Here is a 24,910-nt window from a genome sequence, read left to right on the forward strand (position 1 = left end):
CAATCACAGCAAGGCAAATATTGCATGGTTCTATTTATATGACATACCTAAAGTAGTAAAACTCAAAGAAACAGAGAATAGAATACTGGTTGGTTTCTAGGAGCTGGGAGGAGGGGGAAATAGGGAGATGTTTTTGTTGTGCCTATAGTGCCTAAATTAATAATACTGTACTGTGCACTCAGAATTTTATAAAAAGGGTTAAGTCTCATGTTAAAACTACCACACACACACACACACACACACACACAAGATGTGGGGAAGGGGACACAAGGAAACTTTTAGATGTGATGAATATGTCTGTTATCTTGATTGTCGTGATGGTTTCACAAGTTTGCCTAAGTCCAAATTTATCAATGGCATCCATTAAATATGTACCTTTTTTGGTGTATCAACTATACATTAATGAAGCTGTTTTTCAAACCCCCAAAGTCCGGTTATAGAATAACCAAGTCACGAGAATAAAGGACGCAGCATAGGGAGTAAGGTCGGTGATGCTATGACAGCGTTCTAGAGTGACAGATGGGAGTTACACTTGTGGGGAACAAGCTTAATGTATAGAGAAGTTGAATCACTATGTTGTATACCTGAAACTAACGTAACATCCTGTGTCAGCTATACTAAAATTAAAAAAAATTTTTTTAACACCCAAGTTTTTACAAAGACCTCTAAAGTCCTCTAAAATGTTCCCTCACACCAACTCTCTGGCCTCATCTCTGACTGCCTTCTCCCTGCTCAAGCCATACTCCCTTACTATTTCCGGAATATAGGGATACCCCTGCCTCAGGGCCTCAGGGGCCTTCTGAATTTGCCATTCCTTCTGTTTCTTGGGGAGGGAATGGCTACGCCACATGGTGTAGGAAGCAGAGGCAGGAGCTGTGACTAGTAGGTTTCGGAGAAGTCCAATCACCTCACAGGAAAAACACTGCCCAAAGTACAGTACAACTCGTGCCCTCCCTTACTGTCAACCTCCTTGCTCGGGATGTCTCCATGACACCACTCCCTCTTTCCCTGTCCTGTAATGTACCCCCCCCACCCCATCTTCCTCCCAGAAGCCTTTTTTACCCACTCTTCCCGATACTGAACTCTTTCCTTTACATCTCCATTGCATTCACTCTGCACCACACATTTTAGTTTTTTACAGTTTTCTAAATTGTTCTAACTCCTCAACTAAACAGCTCTCGCCGTGAGGGCACAGCTCTGCCAAAAGGGTTAGCCACCAACCATCACGGACTCAATCAGTACTCAGAGGAAGAATTCAGGTGGATGTTCATCGATTCTTAAAAGAGATGCAGTTGAGATCACATCCAGACTTCTCGTGCCACAAATCAATGCCTGTGGGTACCAGAGTTAATAAAAACAAAAACTACCAACTAATGATCGTTTACTATGTGCCAGGGACTATATTAAGCATTATCTTATTTCCTTCTCTCAACACTATGTAGGTGTTAACTAAAATTCTCCTTATTTCAGAGAGAAGAAAGCAAAGCACAGGGAGGTAACAAGACTTGAACAAGGTAATAATGGCAGACATGGGTTTGGAGCAGGGGTCTGGCTCACCCCACACCTCTGCTCCTAAGGACATGCCGCACAGCTTCCTGAACATGTAAATCATTCCAGGCAATGTCAGAACACTGCCACTGAGTCAAAAACAGCGGTCAGTCTGGACCGGAGAACTAGATGAACAAGACAGAGAGCCCTGCCTTAGAGGATGTTATTATCTGCTTGACCTGACTCTCATTACAATAAGGCCACCTCCTCCATGAAACCCTCCTTGATGCTCTCAAGCTGAGGGACCACTCCCTCTCTGAACTCCCTTAAAATGTTCTGTACATCTCGAGGCATCATTCATGTCCATAGCATTGCTGATATTTGTATACATGTTATATCTGTCTTCTTACTCCACTGTGTGCCCCTTAGAGATATGGATGTTATCTCCCCTGTCCCTACCACAGCCAGGCATACGAAGGGTTCTTAAAAGCAATCATGCTTTTGCAAATGTCTTTTCTTTTCCTTGTAAAGATCTTCCCCTTGTAAAGATCTTTCTTAACCTGAAAAACTCTGACTCATTTGCCAAGACCCAGCTCAAGTGTCCCCTCCTTTGCAAAGCCAAAAATAACTTCCCTAGGCAGAGGTAACAGCTCCTTTCCCTTTCCCACAGCACTTTCTTTATCCCTTTATTATATCGTTCATATTGTATCGTAGCTGTTTATTTGTCCTCTTATGACAGTGCCTGGAACATAATAGGTATAGGTTTATTGAATGAATGAGTACACAAATGGCTTGTAGGTATCTACATTTCTCCCACACCGACTTAGGTAGAGGTAAGGGGATAGTGGCCCGGAAGAATGGAGGCCTGTCACATAGCCAATAATGCCTTTTGGTTAATTCATTTGCAAATCGCAAAGGCAGACTACGCCTGTGATTCTGATTTGACTTCCTATAGTCTTTGTTGTGATTTTAAAAATCAGATTAAACCTCTCCAGCAGCTGGTTCCTACAGGCTTTGGGGAGATGAAAGTGTCAACATGTCGCTGCAGCCACACCAGGAAACTTGCTGCCTAGAAAAATCAATTCTAATTATTGTAAGAGCTAAGTATGAGATGCTGTACCCAGGAACTGTCTCCATATTCCTAGAGCCACAGGGACCCGTCAGAGCCCCAGCATCTCTGTTAAGCCTCCAGCTTCCTCTGTGCTGCCCACCTGTCCTTTGTGGGTCCCCATCTATGTTCAGGTGGCCAGATTTTACCTTCCTCAAGTGGCAGGAAGAGCACTGAAATGTGTTAAGAAACCTCACTGTGAGCCCTTAGTAAAGTCTGCATCTCTCTCAGGACCTCAGCCTCCTCATGTCTAAAATGGGAAATTGAGATGTAATGAGCTCTGACCTCATAGGCTTGTTGGCACCTTACAAGGGGACAAGAACTCTCCGTGGGCAGTGTGAGCCTAAGACGCAAACAGTACCTGTTGCAGGCAGTTAACAGAGGGGACTATCACCGGAGGCTAGGGAACCCAAGTTACAGCCTTAAAGGATGGGGAGCATTGATAGTAGATCCTTTTCTGTGTTATTGTTACTATTTTTTTGTTTCTATCACTTCTAGTTAGTTATTATTTGTTTGTTTTTTAAAAGATTTTATCTATTTATTTTTCAGAGAGAGAAAGAGAGCACAAGTCAGGGGAGCAGCAGGCAGAGGGAGAAGAACAGGCTCTCCGCTGAGCAAGGAGCCTGATGTGGGACTCGATCCCAGGACTATGGGATCATGACCTGAGCCAAAGGCAGATGCTTAACTGACTGAGCCATCCAGGTGTCCTTTTTGTTTGTTTTGTTTGTTTGTTTCTTTTTTTGTTTTTATCTAAAATTCCAGTTAGTTAATGGGGTTCCTGGGTGGCTCAGTGAGCTAGGCATCCAACTCTTGATTTCAGCTCAGGTCATGATCTCAGGGTGGTGAGACTGAGCCACATGTTTGGCTCTGCACTGGGTGTAGAACCTGCTTATGATTTTCTCTCTCCCTCTGCCCCTCCCTGCCCCTTGTGCATGCACAAGCTCTCTCACTCTCAAAAATAAAGAAGGAGATAGATAGATAGATAGATAGATAGATGATAGATAGATAGATAGATAATGAATTCCAGCTAACGCACTGTGTAATATTAGTTTCATGTGTACAATAGACCTTTTCCATGTTATCAACAGATGCTGTGGTAGTCAGAACAATAGCACCCCAAAAGATACTCACATCTTAATCCCAGAACCTATGAATATGTTACCTTGCATGGCAAAAGGGACTTCACAAATAGCATTAAATTAAGGTTTGGAGATGGGAGATTATCCTGATTATTCAGGTAAGTCCAAGATAATCAAAAGGTCCTTATAAGAGAAAAGCAGGAAGGTCAAAGAGCAAGCCAGAGAATCAAAAGATGTTGCATCTCTGGCTTTGAAGGTGGAGGAAGGGGCCACAAGGAAAGGAACGCAAGTGGCCTCTACAAGCTGAAAAAGGCAAGTTAACAAGTAGCTTCTAGAAACGGGAAAAGGCAAGTTAATGGATTCCCCCCTGGAGCCACCAGAAGGAACACACACCCACCAACACTTCAATTTTTAACCAAGTGACACCAATTTTGAACATCTGACCTCAAGGACTGTAAGATAATAAATCTGTGTTGTTTTAAGCCACCAGGTTTGTGGTAATTTGTTAGAGCAGCAATAGGAAACTAATACAGACATCCATGAGACAGCTGCCCAATCTCATATAATAACCCATTATTATAGATACTTAAATTCTTGAAAATAATCTCTCTCTTGATGTCCTAGTTTATTTCCCTTAACAGGAACAAGAGAACTGTGCTACTCATTTTATTTCACTTTTAGAGCTCAGAGGTAAATCCAGTCTCACTAGTTCTGGAGAGCAGAGAGTGTGTCACTCTATTAATTTCTCTATCCCCAATGTAAGCCATAGTAAATATTTGTTAAAAAACTGCTTAAGAGCCACAATCCTGGGGTGCCTCAATGTCTCAGTCCTTAAGCCTCTGCCTTCGGCTCAAATCATGATCCCAGTGTCTTGGGATCAATCCCCTATCAGGCTCCCTGCTCAGTGGGGAGGCTGCTTCTCCCTCTCCAACTTCCCCTGCTTGTGTTCCCTCTCTCGCTCTGTCATAAACAAATAAAATCTTTAAAAAAAATAAAAATAAAAAGGAGCCATAATCCTTCTTCTTAATGTAGGTTTCCAGTATGGTTATATTTCCCCATATTCCTAAGCTCCATTACATTAATTGCATTTTTTTTTTTTTAAGAGCAAAAGCAAGAGAGCAGGGCAGAGAGGGGTAAGGGGAAAGGAAGAGAAGAGAGAAAAAAAAAATTTTTTAAAGATTTTATTTATTTGACAGACAGAGATCACAAGGAGGCAGAAAGGCAGGCAGGGCAGTGGGGGGCAGGGGGAGCAGGCTCCCCGCTGAGCAGAGAGCCCGACGCAGGGCTCGATCCCAGGACCCCGAGATCATGACCTGAGCCGAAGGCAGAGGCTTTAACCCACTGAGCCACCCAGGCACCCCAAGAAGAGAGAAAATCTTAAGCAGGCTCCACACCCAGCATGGAGCCCTATGCACAGCTCGACCTCATGACCCTGAGGTCATGACCTAAGCCAAAATCAAGAGTTTGACCCTCAACTGACTGAGCCACCCAGGTACTCCCATATTTATTGCATTCTTTTTTTTTTTTTTAAAGATTTTATTTATTTATTTGACAGAGAGAGATCACAAGTAGATGGAGAGGCAGGCAGAGAGAGAGAGAGAGGGAAGCAAGCTCCCTGCTGAGCAGAGAGCCCAATGGGGAACTGGATCCCAGGACCCTGAGATCATGACCAGAGCCGAAGGCAGCGGCTCAACCCACTGAGCCACCCAGGTGCCCCTATTTATTGCATTCTTATATTACTGGTTCTAAGATATAAGTCTTTGACATTCCCCAATCTAATTCACTACTTCTCTTATTTATAAGTGACTCAAAAGCCATCTTGATAATCTAAATTTCAACAAGGTGGCTAAAGGAATAAGGCAGTTGGCTACTAAGTGAACCTAGCTGACTTCCCAACAGCCCTATCTCATCTGGTCTTATTATTCTCAGCTCCTGGTGATATATAAAGTCACTTGTTATTACTGTAGAATTCAGGATTCCCAGGAAATCTCTTAGGACTCCTCCTATTTTTCCCAACTTTCATTATTCTGCCCAGCTTCCCTTTGGAGTGAATGCTTACCTCTATCTATCTCTTCAATTATAAAAAGAGCTATTGGGGGAGGGACCCTCCCTCCCTCCATGAGGAAGACTGAACATGGAGACAGAAGCATCTAATATAGACCTGGGTGGGATGCTTTAGGCCTGAAGCATTTTAAGGCTGGGCCACATGGACTTTAACCTTAGGTGCACCCTGCATAAGCTAATTGCAGCTGGCGCATGTTGGCCTATGATTGGTTTCTACATCTACCTGACTCCAGAGAGAAGTATTAGCAAGCTCCACTTCCCTGTGGAGCTTCTTCATCCCACCTTTTATCAGCAATAAGGCTGTCATGTTACTCCCCATCTATCTCTCACTTGGTTCCAAACTTAAGGAGGGAAGAAAAGGAGTATCATTTCTTGATCTCCCTGGAACCTTAACAAAAACTACTGTTTGTTGAGTGTTTACTCCAAGCCAGTCATTATGTTATTGCTTTACACATTGTATCCTTCCAATATCATTGCCAACACAACAAGCACAATAATGATGGTACACACAAGTGCTGTAGTAACTGAGGGCTTCAGAGGAATGAGCTGCAGAGAAAGAAAAGATGATGGAAAACTGTGATACCAGCATAGGCCCAGGAGTAAGGACAGTGGCCTATAAAACCTTCACAAAACAGAGTTCTTAAACAATCAAAGAAGAATATTGGGGAGGCCAGCCGGTCCTTTCCCAATTTATATACAAATAATCCCAGACGCATGAAGCACTCCTATCTTTAAAGTCTTCTGGACATGCAGGGCACCAAAAAGCCTCACTGGTGGGAACAGGCAGGAGAGATACTATCTTTCCACAACAGAGACCCCTGCCATCATGTCTCCTGACAGAGATAGGCCTGAGGTGAACTGGTGTGGTAAAGGTCATCCACAAAGCTAGCCTTTTAAATTGTTAATAGAATTGACCCTGAACTCCAACTGAAAGCCTAGGGATGAGATTAAAGTCATATTTCAGTGATTTCAGAGTTCTGGGTCCCAGGGCCTGAGTTTGAAACAAGTCTATTCTTCTCCTTACCACAGATAAAATTAGTTTTTTTAAAGATTTTATTCACTGGGACACTTGGGTGGCTCAGTCCATCAAGTGTCTGCCTTCAGCTCAGGTCATGATCTCAGGGTCCTGGGACCAAGTTCTCCAATGGGCTCCTTGCTTAGTGAGGAACCTGCTTCTCCCTCTGCCTGCTCTGCCTGTTTTGCCTGCAGCTCTCCCTGCTTCTGCGCTCTCTCTCTCTCTGACAAATAAATAAATAAAATCTTAGAAAAAAAAAAAAGATTTCATTTATTTGAGAGAGAGAGAGAGAGAGCACACATGCAGGGGAGGGGCAGAGAGGAAGGAAAGGGAAAGAATCCCAAGCACACTCGTGCTGAATATGGAGCCTGATTTGGGGCTCGATCTCATGACCCCAAAATCATAATCTGAGCCAAAAACTAAGAGTCCAAGGCTTACATGACTGAGCCACTCCGGCATCCCCCAAATTAGGTATTTTTTATTCATGTACTTTGTGTCTCTCTTCCCTCCTCGAGATAAACGCCATGTGAGCAGGAAGGCTGTTTCCCCACAGCTAGTACAAGGCCTGGCACAAAGTCTACTGAATGAATTAAAGAATGAAATTTACAATTTGGATCCACATAAGGAACTTCACATCTCCAATGTCAAACACTCATTCTTTTTTTTTTTTAAGATTTTATTTATTTGTTTATTTATTTGACAGAGAGAGACACAGCAAGAAAGGGAACACAAGCAGAAGAGGGAGAAGCAGGCTTCCCGCAGAGCAGGGAGCCCAATGTGGGGCTCAATCCCAGGACCCTGGCATGATCTGAGCTGAAGGCAGATGCTTAAGGACTGAGCCACCCAGGCACCCCTCAAATACCCATTCTTTACAGAGATAACTTCCTCCCTGGGTCAGAGGGAAGCTGGGAAAGATACAAAGAATGATTGAAATCACATATAAGAAGAATTTACATGGGGAAAAACATCCATGATCCCCTGATCTCCTCAAGGTTTCAGAGTTCTCTTTAGGCTCTCCTTTGCATTTCCTCATTTCATCTTCCTAACAACTCATGAGGCAAGAGGAGCAAGGATTATTTTCTCCCTCTGGTAGTTAGGGAAACAGGCCCATGGAGGAGAAAGTTCCCTCCAGATCACATGACGAGAGGGCAGAGAGCCAGGACTAAAACCCAGGACTCCAGAGTCCTGGGTCAGTTCAGTCCTACAGACCCTGATTCTTCTGTTGACCAGCACCAGACCCAAGAGTTCCAGCAGTGGGCCCCAAATGGAACTAGTGGAAGGCCCTCTCCCACTCATCTCTTCCCACAGGCCTCCAGTGGTTGCTTGGCAACCAGAACCCAGCAGTAAATGGCCTCCAGTCAGATCTGTTGCTGTGGAGTTACCAAGTCTCTCTCCCTTCACACCTGTGCATGCTCTCACTCTCTAGTAATGAGACTTCTCCCCCACCCCCACCTCCCCAGTAAGATTCTCTTCTTGATGCACAGTAATTAACCTCTCATGAAACAGAGGGGGCTCTCAGGGACCTATGCAGCCAAGGACCCCAGGGAACAAAGCACTACCAATGCCTTCATCATCCAATATCCTCCAGAGATGAGAGAACTCCTTTCGTGAATGGTCCTGCTCAGCAGTGCTCAGAAACTCCTCTTGTTCTCTCTCTACCTTCCACCCTGACAAAGGCTTTCTGAAATCCTGAGAGATCAAATTGGCTGGAGAAATTTAATTGAATACTTCAGACAGCGCCTGTCCTGTTCCAGCACTCCTGGAACCACAGGAAAACCTGCGAAGGGACCCAGTTAGCCTCTGCATATGAACTAGGGGCAGAGGAAAAAAAAGAACCTAACATTTATTGTGTTCCTAATACATGTCAGGCCCAATATTATGTTATCACATGTAGCCCCCCCATCGACAAACCTGTGAGCCTTTTACAGTTGAGGATATTATCTATTCACAGAAATAAGGTAACTTACCAAAGCTCACATGGCTTTAAAAAAAAAATCACAGAACCTTTGTTTACAGAAGTCTATATGTGTAAGTTGATATATATAAATAGCTATGTGTTCCTCCTCCTTCCTAAACAATTAATGGATCATCCAATTCTGTAAATTCCAATCCTAAATCTCTCTCATTTCCATCCCTTAGGTCATTTTGTCAGTCTTACTATTATGCTCCAAGTGTTGTATTCTCCCAAAATTCATACACTAAAGCCCTAACCCCCAATATGGCCATCTTTGGAGATGGGGATTCTAAGTTAGTGATTAAGATTACCTGGGGCCGTAAGAGTCTGGTCCTGATCTGATAGGATTAGTGTCCTTATAAGACAAGACACCAGAGAGCCTGGGCATTCTCCATACATAAGTCCCAAGAAGGGCCATGTAAACACAGCTACCTGCAACCCTAGGGGAGAGCTCTCACCACACATCAACCTAGCTGGTACACTGACCTTGGACTTGCAGTCTCTAGAACTGTGAGAAAACATATTTCCATTGTTTAAGCTACTGAATCTGTGGCATTTTGTTACCATAGCCGGACCAGACTAATACACTTAATTCAGGCCCTTTATAACTTACTGGAACCACTGGCTTCTTTGCTTTGCTTCCACCTATCCTCAAAACTGAAGCAAGGGATTTTTCTAAAATGCAAAGCCGTCCTTGTTAAAACCTTTCTGTTTTAAAAATTGTTTCTGTTTTAAAAACTGTCTGGCAATGGTCTCCAAATTTAAGCCCCTGTAAGTAAGGCCATGTGAGCACATTCCCACAATATTTGTGTATTTACTTAGATCATATGTAAATACTTATCTACTTCTGTACACAAAAGATGTTAAAATACATAAAAATGATATAACTACTATCTCAATGTTCACATTTTCATGTATTTATGAACAGTACAGACCTTTTTTTTTCTACTGGAAAGCACACATACATACATGCACAAAATCTCTTCGGTAATTTTTTTTTTTTTTAGCAAAAGCAATGTGATTGACTATGTCAGATCTAATTAGATCATCATTGATTTTACCTCTAAACATGCTTGACAATGAACTTGTGCCGGGAGTCAGAGAAACATCAGTTCAGCCATTTTCCCTGTTCTCTTGGGCTTACTATACTGAGTATCATCTTCAGGCAGAGGTTTCTTTGCAGGACAGTTTTAAAACCACATATCCATTGTGAAGGTTTATTTAGTTAAATCAGGTGGTATAATGAGTAAATCCACTGCAAAAACTCACAACAGCTGGGCATAAATGAAGGCATGAGGGAGCCACCACTGCCAATCCCTTAGAAGGACAGAATGTCTTCCCTTACTTGAAGACTTTATGAATTCAGGATATGTGATCATGTGATATGGAGATCACATGAAGACATCTTTGTCAATCCACATAGGAAATATTAGTAAATATGCATTTTATGTTCATAGATAAAAACAAATTCCAATTATTTCTTCAGCTCTCTCAACAATCATCAGATAGGTAAACTATGGCCCATTACAAGAAACTTCTATTTGCTGTGAAAGGTCTCCCTGAGCTTCAAGATGCTGCCTTCCAGCAAATTTCTCTCTCAGCACCCCTCCCTCCTCTTCACAGCCTTGCTCCATTTCCCCTGTATTGCTCACCATGCCCCCATATTCTGTGCTCTCATCTCTCCATGCATTGGCTGTGAAAAGGATGTTAGACCACACAGGAGGAAACGTTCGGCACACACACTTAATAAATGCTTATTGAATCTCACCATACGATTGGCAAACCAAATGGCAATTAAACCAAAGTGGTTCTTCAATTTTAGCCTGCCTCAAAACCACCTGGAAGGCTTGTTATAACACCACATTGTGGGGCCAAAGATCAGAGTTTCTTACTTAGTGGGTCTCAGGAGGGGCATGAGAATTTGCATTTCTAACAAATTCCCAGGTAATGCTCCTAGAACCACTGAACCAAGTCTGTTCAGCTTCTCACATCTCTAATAACTCATCAGTCCTCAATACTTTTAATAGAGACTAACTGAACAAAATAAACTTTTATCTCTATATAAATTAATAATTAACTTTATTATAAATGGAAATATGGGCTCTGGAAGACTCAACAGCACAGTGTAGAGAAAAGAGCACATAACTTGGAATCATCAGAAGGCCTGAGTTGAGGGGCGCCTGGGTGGCTCAGTGGGTTAAGCCTCTGCCTTTGGCTCAGGTCATGATCTCAGGGTCCTGGGATCGAGCCCCGCATCAGGCTCTCTGCTCAGCAAGGAGCCTGCTTCTGCCTCTCTGCCTACTTGATCTCTGTCTGTCAAATAAATAAATAAATCTTAAAAAAAAAAAAAAAGGTCTGAGTTGGAATACCACTTTGCAAATGTGTGGTCAATCTAACGCAAGTTAATTACTGAGTCTGGATTTTTTTCTTCTGTAAAACAGGAGTGAATTAAAATAATATCTGCCTCATGGGGTTAATTGTAAGATAATAACATACGGAGATAATTTATAAAAAGAAAGTGTTGTAAGATATATGCACAATGTATTAATGTACATTTAACAAGTTGAATGGAGAGATAATAAATAACACATGCTTTGAATACTTTAAATCACTAATCTTCAGAATTTCCAATCCTGGTACTAATTCATTATTGAAAAGTATATGATCCACACTTTACTATATCATCTCAAATATATACATACATACTCATTTATTAATTTAATTTGTACCACTGTGCTAATAAATTTGTAGTAAATACCAATAATAGTAGTTGTGGTGGCCAGCTTCCAAGATGGTCCCCAATGATCCTCACCTCCCAGGATTCATACCCTGTTTACTTTCCTCCTACAGTGATTCAATGACCAGCAAACTACTCTAAGTCTAAGTAATAAGAGACATTGCCACTTTATCTCTGGTTTCTTGGCTCTCTTCCCCTGGGGGATGCCATGAAGATGCTTAAGCAACTACATGAAGAGAACCACATGGGAAAGAACTAAGGCCTCCTGCTAACAGCCAATACCTGATACACATGAGTAAGTAGCTTTGGAATGGGACCCTCCAGCCCCACTCAAGCCTTCAGATGACTGCAACCCGAGCCAGTGTCTGGCTGCAACCTCCTAAGAGGCCACAAGACAGACACCAAGCCACTCCCAAATGTTTGATCCACAGAAACTGTGTAATAATGAATTATTGTTGTTTTAAGCCATCAAGTTTTTAAGTGATTTGTTATACAGTGACAGATTATGGACAAAAGAACTAACATTTACTGTGCATTTACTTTATTCCAGGAACTATGCTAAGAAACATGAGCCTTATGATGTAGATGTTATTAGGATCCTCAAAAAGGAAAATGTAGCCTAAAAAGGTTAAGTAACTTAGTCACAATTCCATGATTAATAAGTGGCAGAACTGGAAGCTGAATCCAAATTTCTAACTCCAAAGCCCAGATTCTTGGTCACCCATTTGTATGGGCAGGATAAAGCCTCTTAGACAGTTAAGCAGCAGAAACAACTGAGTCCCCAAGAGGAGAAAATCTTCTATAAAATCAGCAAGGGGCAGTCCAGAAGCCAGGCCCTCAAAAGCACTAGTGCTTGATGCCTTAAGACCCAGAAGTTCCACATTGGCCCCCACCTCCCAGCCCTTATACTAGCAGACTAGTCACCCCCTGATAATCCCATGCAAGATGCCCAGGACTCACCCAGATCTGCAGTTTCACTCGCTTTTCATGGCGGTAGACTGTCTTCACCTTGAAGTCAATGCCCACTGTGCTGACGAAGGCTGGGGTAAAGGTGTCATCGGCATAGCGGAAGAGGAAAGAGGTTTTACCAACGCTGCTGTTGCCGATGATAAGCAGTTTGAACATGTAGTCAAAATTCTGGTCAGAAGCATCTTTGACTCCAGCTTTAGTATCAGTCACTGAAGCCATCTGTAGGAGAGACCTGCGGTCACTCAGGAACACACCTCCAGTGTCACCAATCATTAATGGTCACTCCACCATTCACACACATACACTCCACCCAAGCATCACTGAAGAAACACACACACCACAGAATCACCCAAGTACTGCACCTGCTCCAAATGTTGTCTCAGGATTGGGGTGGAACACAGTTCCTCCCATTCATTCCTTCTGCAAATATTTACTGAGCACATTGCTCTGGGTCAAGTCCTGTGCTGAGTATAGGGACTACAAATATGAATCAGACAAGGGATATAACCTTTGAGTGGCCACAGATTAGAGTGAAAAAGCATGTAAACACAGGTAACAAGGCAATAGATAAGTCATAAGATGGAGGGAAGCCTTGGCCCAGAAAGCTCACAAGAAACATCTAACATCCAACCCACTTAGAAGGCATGATGGTCAGGACGCCTGGGTGGCTCAGTGGGTTGGTTCTCTGCTCTCGGCTCAGGTCATGATCTCAGGGCCCTGGGATTGAGCCCTGCATCGGGCTCTCTGCTCAGCAGGGAGCCTGCTTCCCCCCCACCCAACTCTCTCTGCCTGCCTCTCTGCCTACTTGTAATCTCTCTCTCTCTCTCTCTCTCTCTCTCTCAATCTGTTAAATAAATAAATAAATAAATAAAAAGAAGGCATCATGGTCAAGGAGAGTCTCCCACAGGAGGCAGCTCCTGAGCTAAATTTTGAAAAGAAAAAATGAAAACAGTAAACACATGAATATCCCAGGAGAGGCTCAGCATAGGGTTATCATTCCCTTCCTTCAAAAACGTTCATGGCTCCCCATGGCTCTAAAGATCTAAAGATCTTTAACCTGTTTAGGTTAAACAGGTTAACCTGACAAAGAACCAACTAACCAAAGAATAAACTCTCTAAAATTTATCTTCACCTCAGCCTTCTCCCTACCAACCTGTGCCACTCTTACACCTTTTATGCCACTTTTTTTTTTAAAGATTTTATTTATTTACTTGACAGAGATCATAAGTAGGCAGAGAGACAGGCAGAGAGAGATAGGAGGAAGCTGGCTCCCGGCTGAGCAGAGAGCCTGATGCAGGGCTCGATCCCAGGACCCTGAGATCATGACCTGAGCCGAAGGCAGAGGCTTAACCCACTGAGCCACCCAGGCACCCCCTTTTATGCCACTTTTAAAATGACATACTTGAAATATGTCATGTTATTTCTTGCTTTGTTCCTTTAGACACATATTCTTTCTGTTTACAATACCCTTCTAAGAAACTCATCTTCCTCCTTATAGATCTAAATGAAGTCTCACCTTCCCTGTGCAAGGCAAAGTCTTACACTCCTGCCTCCATGCCCCCAGAGTACACTATCAGTCCTGGTATCATTTCAAAACTGTTTACCACTCCAGCTACTCCTTCAGACCAAGTATCTTGGACTTAATGTGCTTCATTTCTGCATCTTTCTCCTCTAGCACAAGTCCTAGTATATATATAATAAGCACTCAGTAAATGTGTTCTGGATTAATAAAAATTACATCATCCCTCTGGGACTCAATCTCATCATCTGGAAAATGGAAAGGACAATTTCTGTCCTGCTTTTCTTACAGGGCTGTTACAGGACTCAAATGAGATAACAATAAGTAAGACTTTAATAAACTGGTAAATCCCACACAGCTGCGAATATAAGTCATTATTGTTCCAAATCCTTTAAAGCCTCAATCCTTTGTTTATTTATTTTCTTATTTGCTCACTCATCCATTCAGCAAGTATTTATTTATGTGCCAGGCCTTCCCTGAGATCCCAGCTCTCTCAAACCTGCCACCTTTCCTAGATCACTTTGGATCTGAACCCCATAATCCAGCACTCGGCCCCACAGTCCTATTGGAGCAGCAGGTGCCCTACTTGTCCACCTGCAATCTCTCCTTATGCTCAGCACTGGGTTCTTGGACAGGCTGTGTAAGTGATCAGAGGAGGGTGGGAGGACAGTCCTCACATGAGATAATGTCCAGGGTGTCACTCTCTTTAGAAATTTGTTTTTGAAGGAAAGAGTCAACAAAACCAAAAGACAACAGACAGAATGGAAGCAGATATTTGCAAACGACCTATCAGTGAAGAGCTAGTACCCAAACTCTATAAACAACTTATCAAACTCAACACCCAAGGAATAAATAATCTAATCAAGAAATGGGCAGAAGTTATGAACAGACATTTTTCCAAAGAAGACATCCAGATGACTAACAGACAATGAAAAAATGCTCAACATCACTCATCACAAAGAGGTACCACCTCACACCAGTCAGAATGGCTAAAATTAACAAGTCAGGAAATGACAGATGCTGGCAAGGATGTGGAGAAAGGGGAGCCCTCCTACACTGTTAGTGGGAATGCAAACTGGTGCAGACAGTCTGGAAAACAGTATGGAGTTTCCTCAAAAAGTTGAAAATAGAAGTACCCTACAATTGCACTACTGGGTATTTACCCCAAAGATACAAATGTAGTGGTCCTAAAGGTCACGTGCACCCCAATGTTTATAGCAGCAATGTCTACAATAGTCAAATTATGGAAAGCGCCCAGATGTCCATCAACAGATGAATGGATAAAGGTGTGGTATACAGATACAATGGAATACTACTCAGCCATCAAAAAAAAAAAAAGAAATCTTGCCATTTGCAATGATGTGGATGGAACCCATGGGTGTTATGCCAAGCAAAATAAGCCAATCAGAGAAAGATAACTGTCATATGATCTTGTTGATAGGTGAAATTTAAGAAACAAAACAGAGGATCATAGGGGAAGAGAGGAAAAAATTAAGACAATTTCAGAGAGGGAGATAAACCTCTTATGAGACTCTTAATCATAGGAAACAAACTGAGGGCTGCTGGAGCAGACAGAGGTGGGATATGGGGTAACCAAATGAAAATATCAAGGAGGGCACCAGATGTAAGGAGCACTGGGTATTATATGCAACTGAGGAATCACTGACATCTACCTCTGAAACTGAGTGTACATTATATGCTAATTAATTGAATTTAAACTAAAAAACTTTTTAATAAAAAAAAAAAAAGAGAGAAATTCCTGTTTTTGTTCCTCAAAAGAAAAGAAAGAGATTTTGACTGGACGAATTAGCTTTATAAGCCTCTGAGGTGACAAGGACAAGAAACTGACAAATGTAGAAAACTGAAAGCTCTCTTGAAGAAAGGTCACTGAGATATATATAGGATTATTAACAGGCCTTAATGATGTAAGAAAGATGTCAGGGTTCAAAGCCAATGGCCAAGAAAGAATACTTGAGACATCTTTGGTGCAAAAAGGTGACTTTATTAAAGCACACCAATAGGACCAGTGGGCAGAAAGAGTTGCTGCATGGGGTTATGAGGGGTGGCTAATGATAAACTATGGGGTTGGGGAGTTAGGAAAAGGGAGGTTTCAAAAGAACTTTTATATGCAAAAGAGGACCTACAAGATAATGGGTGCCTTGCCATTGTCAAGTTAAGGTTGTTTTCCCCTCTCTCTGAGGTCTTAACATTAGGTTGTTGGGAGATGCCTGGAGGAGCTTTGCACAAATCCCAGCCAGGGGTGGCAGGCTGCAGGGTGTCAGCTTGTGCTTCGTCTTCAGCCACTCTTCTGCTGCCTCATCAAGATAAGACTGGGGAGAGGTTGGGTTAAGTAGGCCTTCTGCCTTTAGCAGGGTGTCGACACTGAGTTGTAGACTGTTGAGTCCCTAGAGGAATATCACTCTGCCCGTTTCAAAGACTTGTCAATGATCTGTAGGTACTAAGGAAATGTAATGATTTTTCTTCTGCCTTTGTTTCCCACATCATTTAATATGCCACCAGTAGCCTTGGGTGGCCTCTGTTCTTCCTTCTCTTTTCTCCCAGCTCTCAAGCCTTTATCTGAGACCCTCTGTCCCATTCCTGTATCAATCTGCCTCGTGACAATACTCACCGGTGGGTGTGGAAAATGCCCAGGATGCTTGGACACGTGGATCATGTATATGGAAGAAGAGAGTGAGACCAGAGGGGAGGTGCCATCGCTTGCTTAAACTGTCTTACAGCCCTAACTTTCCAGCTTTTCATGGTACAAAATGCAGAGCCTGTTTCAAGAATTGGCAAGTCAAAGGAATTATGCTTTTTTTCTACTTAAAACAAGGGAAACAACCACAACAGCCTCACACCATCCTCTACTACTCTGCTTACAGTCGTTTCTGTTTACAAGACAGAATTTCTGCTTTGAAAGTGTATATTCATCATAAAAAATTAGAAAAGAATACAAGACACCCCATGCACTCAGAAACTGTCATTGTTAACATTTAAATGTATTCCCTCCCTTATTTTCTTATGCAACAAAATACCATGTTTTTATATTTTATTATTTGTTGATTTAAAAAGTAATACATACATTGAAAATAATTCAAACTTTTACTGTTTGCAAGCATTATCTTATCACCATTTGTAGCTGGCATTATTTTCCTAATTTTTACGATAAAAAATAAGTAATATATAACCTAAAGATTTATAGTGAAAAGTTAGTCCTGCTTTCACCCCTGATTCCCAGTCTCTCTGTTCCTCTCCCCAGAGGCAAATATGATACCAATGTATGTATTCTTCAGGGTTAGTCTCTGCATCTACAAACACAGAGGTCTGTTTATATTTTTTATCTATATATAAATGATAGCATACCATATATCCTTGTCTATTAACTTCTATGTGTATTGTAATAGCTGAGATCTTACTTTCCATTCATTTTTTAAATTTTTTTAAAGATTTTATTTACTTATTTGACAGAGATCACAAGTAGGCACAAAGGCAGGCAGAGAGATGGGGGAGAAGCAGGCCCGCTGCTGAGCGGAGAGCCTGATGCGGGACTCGATCCCAGGACCCTAGATCATAACCTGAGCTGAAGGTAGAGGCTTAACCCACTGAGGCATCCAGGCACCTTTCCATTCATTTTTTATCCTGCTTCTTTTCACTTAACATTATATCATAACTATTTTTTCTGAGACTTTTAAAACTCTTCATAAATGTCATTTCAATTGACTACATATTCCATCCTTTGGAAGTGTCATAGGACCATTTCTTTAATATCATATCTTTATTTTTCTATTCTTAATTATTGTATCTTTACATAAATATTTGCTCAGTTTCCTATTTTTCCTTAAGAAAGATCCCTAGAAATGGAACTGCTGGTTAAATATCAGCAGTTATAAATAAATAAACTTTGAGTAACTTTATGAAAACACAGATTTGATCCTTACCTCATTTCACGACCTCTATCTCATTTTATCCTCTAAACATGGGAGGTAAAATTAGGAAGACAGATATTATTATTTCCATTTAATTAAGAAAAAACTGAGAACCAGAAATTAAGAATTTGCTCAAGCCTCACAGCCAACATTTGAGACTAGACTTAGTACCGTGCCTTGTTAGAGCAAAGTTCAAAATCCCTGCTCTATTCCTCAGCTGAATTTTTGGGCAAGTCATATCACCTCTCTAAGTCACAGCATTTTTACTTTACAATAGAGAAAACACTACCTCCTTCACAGAGTTGTGGTATAAACAGAATGAGCAGTTGCCATATGTAATTAATCTAGCACGGTTTCTTGGCCCATGAGAGGTACTCAATAAATATTATTTCATTGGCCCCTTTAATTCACTTCTGCAGTCAAATCCTGTTGAACTGCTCTCTTCCTAATCTGGACTACATCACTGGAGTTTGTTTTACAATTAGGCTCCTCTTCTGGATTCCTCTGAGTTTTATCCATCCTTACACCCTGTCAACACTGGACCTATAGCAAATCTTTAGGGTACGTTACACCTCTCAATAAACATTTACTGAGCATTGCCATGTGCCAGACTATTTATGTAAATATCATATTATTAGTCTTCATTTTCTCTGACGCAGCTGTTTACGCTCTTAGATTTTTGGAAGAACAGAACTGGGAGTGGCAGCTTTACCATAACAAAAAGGCTGGCTCCTGGTCCCAGTTTTCCCAAAATTCAACGTATGAACTTGGGCAAGTCATTTAAACTCTGACCCTCAGTGTTCTCATCTATGATATGATAATATTACCTACCTCCGAAAGCTGCGGTGGATTTTAAGTAAGAGAATCCATATAAATGTGTCTCTTAAACTGTGTTGAGAAAAACACATGTGGCCTCGTTGGAGAATCGATGGGGAAGGTGCCTGCCTTTATGAGCTACGTCTGCCACAGGGAGTGAGGCAAGAGTAAAAACTAGTTTCAGTTCCTAATCTGATCCACTTCCCTTCATTTCACAGGTTAAAAAAAAGAGGCTTCCTAAAGAGAAGTGATTTGTCCAAGGTCATACAGCAAGTCAGTTGGAGTATCATAACTAGACCTTCTATTATTTAATGACTCCCAGACTGGATTAGGCTTAGGAAAATTTCAAACTTCAACATGTTTAGAGTGAGTAAAGAAGCATCTTCAGCACCCTGCGCAGCTCTTTTCTACCACCTGCCATACTGTACTGTCAAGATCTGTTGATGTGCACACAGCGTAGCTTTCCCAGTAGGTGGTGTGAGAATAGGGAGAGGTGGAGGGCAGAGAGGTTCTGCTGAAAGGCATATTCAGATGGAGGCCTCCCAGGGAATCTTTTCAGCAAGGTGGCAGGGGCTACACGGACATCTGGAAGAGAGGCAAAAAGCATCCCAGCAGGCAGCCGCCTGAGGCAGATATGAGCAGACAGGTCACGGCACAGTGGTGAGTGCAGAACACATTTGTAAGATAATCATCAGTCAGATCTTCCCTGTCTTTTGTGCCAGTCACATAAATGATACAGCTGGGTAGCTCACTGTGTCCGTGACAAGCAATAAAGATGAAGGCCCAGGGACCATCTGAGAAGTCATCTCTGGTCCCAAGCTGCGGGAAAGAAGGAAACGACCCCTCTGAGGACTGGTATGAAAAACAAGGCTTTCAGTCTGATAGGCAGCAGAAAGAAGCACTAAGAAGCTAACTCCAGCTAGGAAAGAGGGGAGAGAGTAGGAGAGAGCCCGAAAATATGGTAAGAGATCAACTCATTACATGCAGTAAACAAGTTAATGATTGAGCCTCTCTCTTTCTCTCTTTCTTTTTTAAGATCTTGTTTATTTATTTCAGAGAAAGAGAGAGGGAGCACAGAGAGGGAGAGACAGCGGGAGAAGCAGACTCCCCGCTGAGCAGGGAGCTCAACACTAGACTTGATCCAGGACCCTAAGATCATCACTTGGGCTGAAGGTAGACAGACACTTAACCAACTGAACCAACCAGGCACCCTGAACTTCTCTTTGTTTTTCTGTTTTTTTTTTTTAAGATTTTATTTATTCATTTGACAGAGAAAGGGAGAGAATAAGCAGGGGGATCAGCAGAGGGAGAGGGAGAAGCAGGCTCCCCACTGAGCAGAAAGCCTGACATAGGGCTCGATCCCAAGACCCTGGGATCATGACCCGAACTGAAGGCAGATGCTTAACCAACTGAGCCACTCAGTCACCCCTGAACTCTCTTTTGATAGAGCACAAATTGAGTCCGAGAGACCTGGATTGAGCCCTGGCTCTTTCAGCAGTTGTAAACCTTAGGCAGATCAATTTTCTCATCTATAAAATGAGTTAATCAAAGACTTCCTGGTAAACTGTTGCAAGAATTAAAACCAATATATGGGAGAGTGTTTTATAAACCTCTTTTTTTTTTTTTTTTTTGTCTGTCTGCTTCATGTTTTCTTCTACCAAGTCATCCTAGGTAGTAGAACTAGCTTAGGGTTCCAAATCAAACAAACTAGATTCAGTTTCCAGATCTGTCATTTATTAGTTGTGAGACTTTGACAAGAAATTTTACATGACTAAGACACAGTTTCCTCATTTGTAACACAGGCATTGTTGGGAAAATTACAGTCAATGTTGGTAAAGCATCTAGATAATATATGACATATAGCAGGTGCTCAATAAACGTACTCCATCTTCTCATTGGGAACATTTACTTTGTGAGGATAGGCAAGGAGTTGGGCAAATATGGACCTCACCCTATTATATGCAAACTCTGTCCTAAAGCCACACTACTAACTTGTTTAATTCAACCTTTTTTTTTTCCCAAAGATTTTATTTCTTTCTTTGACAGAGACACAGTGAGAGAGGCAACACCACCAGGGAGAGTGGAAGAGGGAGAAGCAGGCTACCCGCTGAGCTGGGTGCCCAATGTGGGCTGGATTCCAGGACCCTGGGATCATGACCCCAGCTGAAGGCAGATAGCAACTGACCCACCCAGGAGCCCCTAATTCAACTTTTCTTTAGAGATTCCCCAACCCAGTACAGTCAGCCTAGCCCAGCCCACCTCTTCACTATTTCCCCAAGTCTCTTCAAGCCACAGAAACTGTATCATAATAGCTACCATTTATTGCACACCTACTAAATGCCAGGCACTCTATTAAGTGCTCTCGATGCATTTTATCTTGCACAGAATGTAGGCATACCTGCATAATATTAGTGGCCTCTCTCTTTTGTACACTGCTTTACAGTTTATGAAGCTCTTTTCACCCATGTTACCATATTTGCTTCTTACAACAATTGAGGGGGGAGAGTAATGAGTGAATTGGAGGCAGGAGCACCAGCACAGGTCAGTTGTACACTGAATCAACATTCACTGAGATCTACTGTGCACTGCACCCCATTCTGTACTCTGGGGAGGTGGAAAGGAACTGTACGGAGTTCTGAGCTTAGGGCAGAAGCCTTTTAAAACATCCTCTATGGGTTATTGCTATCTCTCTTCACATCATATTCCTTAAGAAACTGGAGATTTATTTATTGGACTGCAGATAATTTTAGAGTTTTGCCTTTTCCCATAGTGTTTCCTCTGATAGGCACACAACTCTTCCACTGCTGGCTAATTCCTTCATGACCAGAAAGACTTCCGTTACCCATCATCTTCTGGCAAAATGTCTTCTCTGGCTAACACAATGTGGGATTTCCCACTATTACAGCCAGGGCTTTTCATGGTATTCCATGGTCTTCCCTTTATATGCACAGAACAGGTGGACAGCCACCGGTAAACACACACTCCTTTTACTGTCCCCAACCCCTTTCCATCTGAATTTCAGGAAGTTGGGGTGGAGGGCCCTGTCTTTCTCCCACTCACCTCCACACCTGTATTAGCTTCCAGAGGCTGCCACCCTGCCCTCCCTAAAGTCCTTCCTACATCTGGATTCAGGAACAGAGGCAGCCAGTGGATGAATTTTTCTATCCAAAATTCTCTTGTCTGTGATCCCAGGTGGTGGTGTAACAGAGTTCAGCGCCTGCACCCCCTCCTAGGCCTTCTGAATAGCTAAGACAGATTTAGCACCTGGGTGTCTATGGACTCCGCACGGGTCCGATTATCTTTCCACCCTCACACAACCCATACCTGCCTTCCTCCCCAACCTAACCCAACACACCCACTATCCTAATTTCTCCAAGCTCCCAGACAGTTTCTCCACCCCCAGCCGTCAGTGCCCCTCCACTCCCACTCCTAGCCAGAACTCAGGCGCCCACTGCCCATATCCAAGGCCACTGCCTTCTCCCTCCACCAGCTCCCCGCCCCCTTCCTCTGCAGTCTGGGTAGACCCAGCCTTGCCTCCCACCTTCCCATTCTTGCAGGCTTCCCTCCTCCGAGCCCCACCCCCCCAGCCCCCACTCACGGTTATCCCCCGTGCCCGCGACAAGCTGGCCTCAGGCTCCGCATCCCTTTCGCTCCCAGCTCTCAATTCACATGCCCTCGCCCTCTTCCCCTCTCCCCGACCAACACCCATCTCTGCCCAGCGCCTCATCACCTCACTCCTCTCAGCTCACCACGACCCCTGCGGACCGGGTCTACTGCCCTCCACGCCGCCCCCTTACTCTCGCTGTCCTCAGTGCCCTCGCTCAGCGCCCGCTTCACGCCTCTCGGCGGCCTGGCACCCCCTTCCCGCACTGCCCCTCTCGATCCCGCCTTACATCTCCCCGCCCCCAACGCCTCATGTTTCCCCCCATCAAGCCCCTACTGCGCTCCAGTGGCCACCCCTTTCCCACCTGCCGCAGCCCCCTGCCCTCGGAGCACCCCTCGCCGTCCTCGCAGTCTGGTAGGACCACCCCCCCAGCGCCCCTTCCCAGGCTACGCGCCTTTCTCCCGGCCATGGTGCCCCCTCCTCAGCGGCCTCCCCCAGTCCCTTATGCTCGGTGTCCCCTCCGCTGCCCGCACTCCTCAGCGCCCGCTCGCTGTCGCCAGTGCCCCGAGCTGGGGTGGGTCCCAGATTCTCTCCGGGCGGGGTGCCCGAACCGCGCCCCTTACCTGGGACTCCGGGTGCGGGACGAGCGGCTGGCTGCTGGTAAAGCAGAGGGACGGCGGACCTGGCGGCACGCGGCAGAAGGCTCTGCCGGGTTTTCGGGCAGGGCGGCGCGGGGCGGTGCGAGTCCGTGCGAGTCTGTGCAGCTCGGGTCTAGCACCCACCGCGGCTACTTACCGCTAAGGCTCCGGCTCCCGCTCCGCTCCGCTACCGTCGCATCCAGGCCCCACCCACTCCCCGCCTAGGGGCGGGGTCCGTGTTCGCTCCGCCCCGGGCTCCAGGGGCCGGCAGGTGCAGGAAATTTGTTGTATCTTGGACTCGCCCCCTCCACCCCGAGTTCGCCGATTTCTGGGTGACTACCGTGATTTGTCTTAATTGTCACATCTCATTCAATAGACTGAACTTACTATGTATGGTGATCAGAGAGCTTTGATAATAATGTAGATGATGATGATGGGTATGCAGCTTTGCCATCTCCAAAGCACTCTCCTGTCCTATTGCTTCATACCCACAAAAGCCCAGGGAGAAAGGCAGAACCTGGGCCGCTGACTACAAGAGGAAACTAAGTCAGAAGCCTGGGCATTGTCCTCTAGTCTATGCACTCCTTCATTTCCCACATCCTATCAGTCTGGTAATAAAAGCTCCTTAATATATCCTATCCCTGCCCTTCCTCTCCATCTCCACAGCTCTCACCCTGGTTCAGACCTCATCACTTCTTTCCTGGACTAATGTAACTACCTCCTAATAGATCTCCCCACCTACACTCTTCAATTCATCCTGCACACCAGCAGCCTGAGTGATTGTTCTAGATGTCACCATGTTACCATCAACCTTATTAAAACAAAACAAAATAAAAACTTCCAATGGCTCCCCATTGCTAGCAGTAGCTTGGAGTGAGAAACTGTTATTGCCTTCATTAGGAAGCCCCAATTCTGTCAGAGGAGGCAAGTACAGGAGGCATTTGATCTCCCATCCTAACTTGGACTTCACTTTAAATCTTCCCAAGAGCATAGGGGTAGTTGCCAGTTTTAATTTAGAATCATCATTCTTCCCCACACTCTTCTCCCATTTCAAATCTTAGAGGTCGGAGTCAAATACCAAAACCATTTTCCCCAAAGTTCCATTATGACCCTATCGCAATTTGTCTCTCCAACCTGGGAAACTGCCCAATTGATAGTCCCTCTGGTTGTCTAACTTCTCTCTCAGACTCATCCTTATACATTTCTGAGCTTCTCCATCCTCCTCCCCTTCACTCACCTTCCCACTGCCCACCTTCCCGGCAGACCTTTCCACTGTGCCCTCTAGAATCCTGTTCCTTTACCAATAAACTCTCCTACATCCTCTGCTTCTTCAGAGAGTTTTCAGGTTATTTCTTTGCCTTTGTTGAAACTTGACCCTCTTCCAGGACTCCTCTTGTAGCCCTTCTGCAAGAAGGTTTCTCACTTTCCCACTCCCTAAAACTAGGGGGTGGAGTCAGCATTGCCACTCCTACCCTTCTGTAAGAATTCCTTCTCCTTTGCTCTTCAGCCATACCTCCTTCTACTCATCACAAATGTCACACTGGCCCCCAATTATTCCGTATGCATTGAAAATGTCAATCCTTTGCTTGCGGTTATTCTCATTATCCCCTGCCCTGCCATCCTGACATCAGTAGCCACGTGGTTTCCTGATCCCTCAGTCCTTGGTCTCCTCATGTCACTTTGGCCACTGGCTCCCATGGTCACACCCTAAACTTCTTACTAACCCCAAACTAGTGCCTCTGTGATCTTAAAATCAAATATCTTATACTACCTGTTCCCTCACTCCTTGTCTCCTACCAGGCCCTAGTTTACTCACTTCAAAATTGGTGTAATGATAATGACTATTCATTCTTCACAGGAATAATGAGATAACATATAAAACAACTTTTAAAGTTGTGAAACAATATGAGAACAGATGGTGTTGTGTTTATGTAGCCTCAGGTCTTCTGATTACTTTCTCTTTCTCCTTCTCCAGGAAGGCCATGTAGTAAAA

At 43.7% G+C, this 24,910-nt stretch overlaps 1 protein-coding gene across 3 annotated transcripts in view; it reads right to left on the bottom strand.

Annotated features, from left to right (window-relative positions):
• Positions 1-23,136, bottom strand: part of RAB3B (RAB3B, member RAS oncogene family) — a 76,220-nt gene extending 53,084 nt beyond the window's left edge. The window contains exons 1-2 of one of the 3 annotated variants that reach the window (XM_082688468.1): positions 23,075-23,136; positions 12,406-12,633 (exon numbers count right to left, since the gene is read on the bottom strand). In XM_082688468.1, coding sequence (XP_082544594.1) covers positions 12,406-12,633 — 228 coding nt within the window. In that variant the 5' untranslated portion in view covers positions 23,075-23,136. Of the gene's footprint in view, positions 1-12,405; positions 12,634-22,902 lie in introns of all 3 variants that reach the window. The other 2 variants (XM_082688466.1, XM_082688467.1) reach the window with 2 other exon arrangements.
• Between the last annotated feature and the right edge of the window lie 1,774 nt (positions 23,137-24,910).

Source organism: Mustela nivalis (assembly GCF_964662115.1).
Source record: "Mustela nivalis genome assembly, chromosome: 10".
NCBI classification, from domain to species: domain Eukaryota; kingdom Metazoa; phylum Chordata; class Mammalia; order Carnivora; family Mustelidae; genus Mustela; species Mustela nivalis.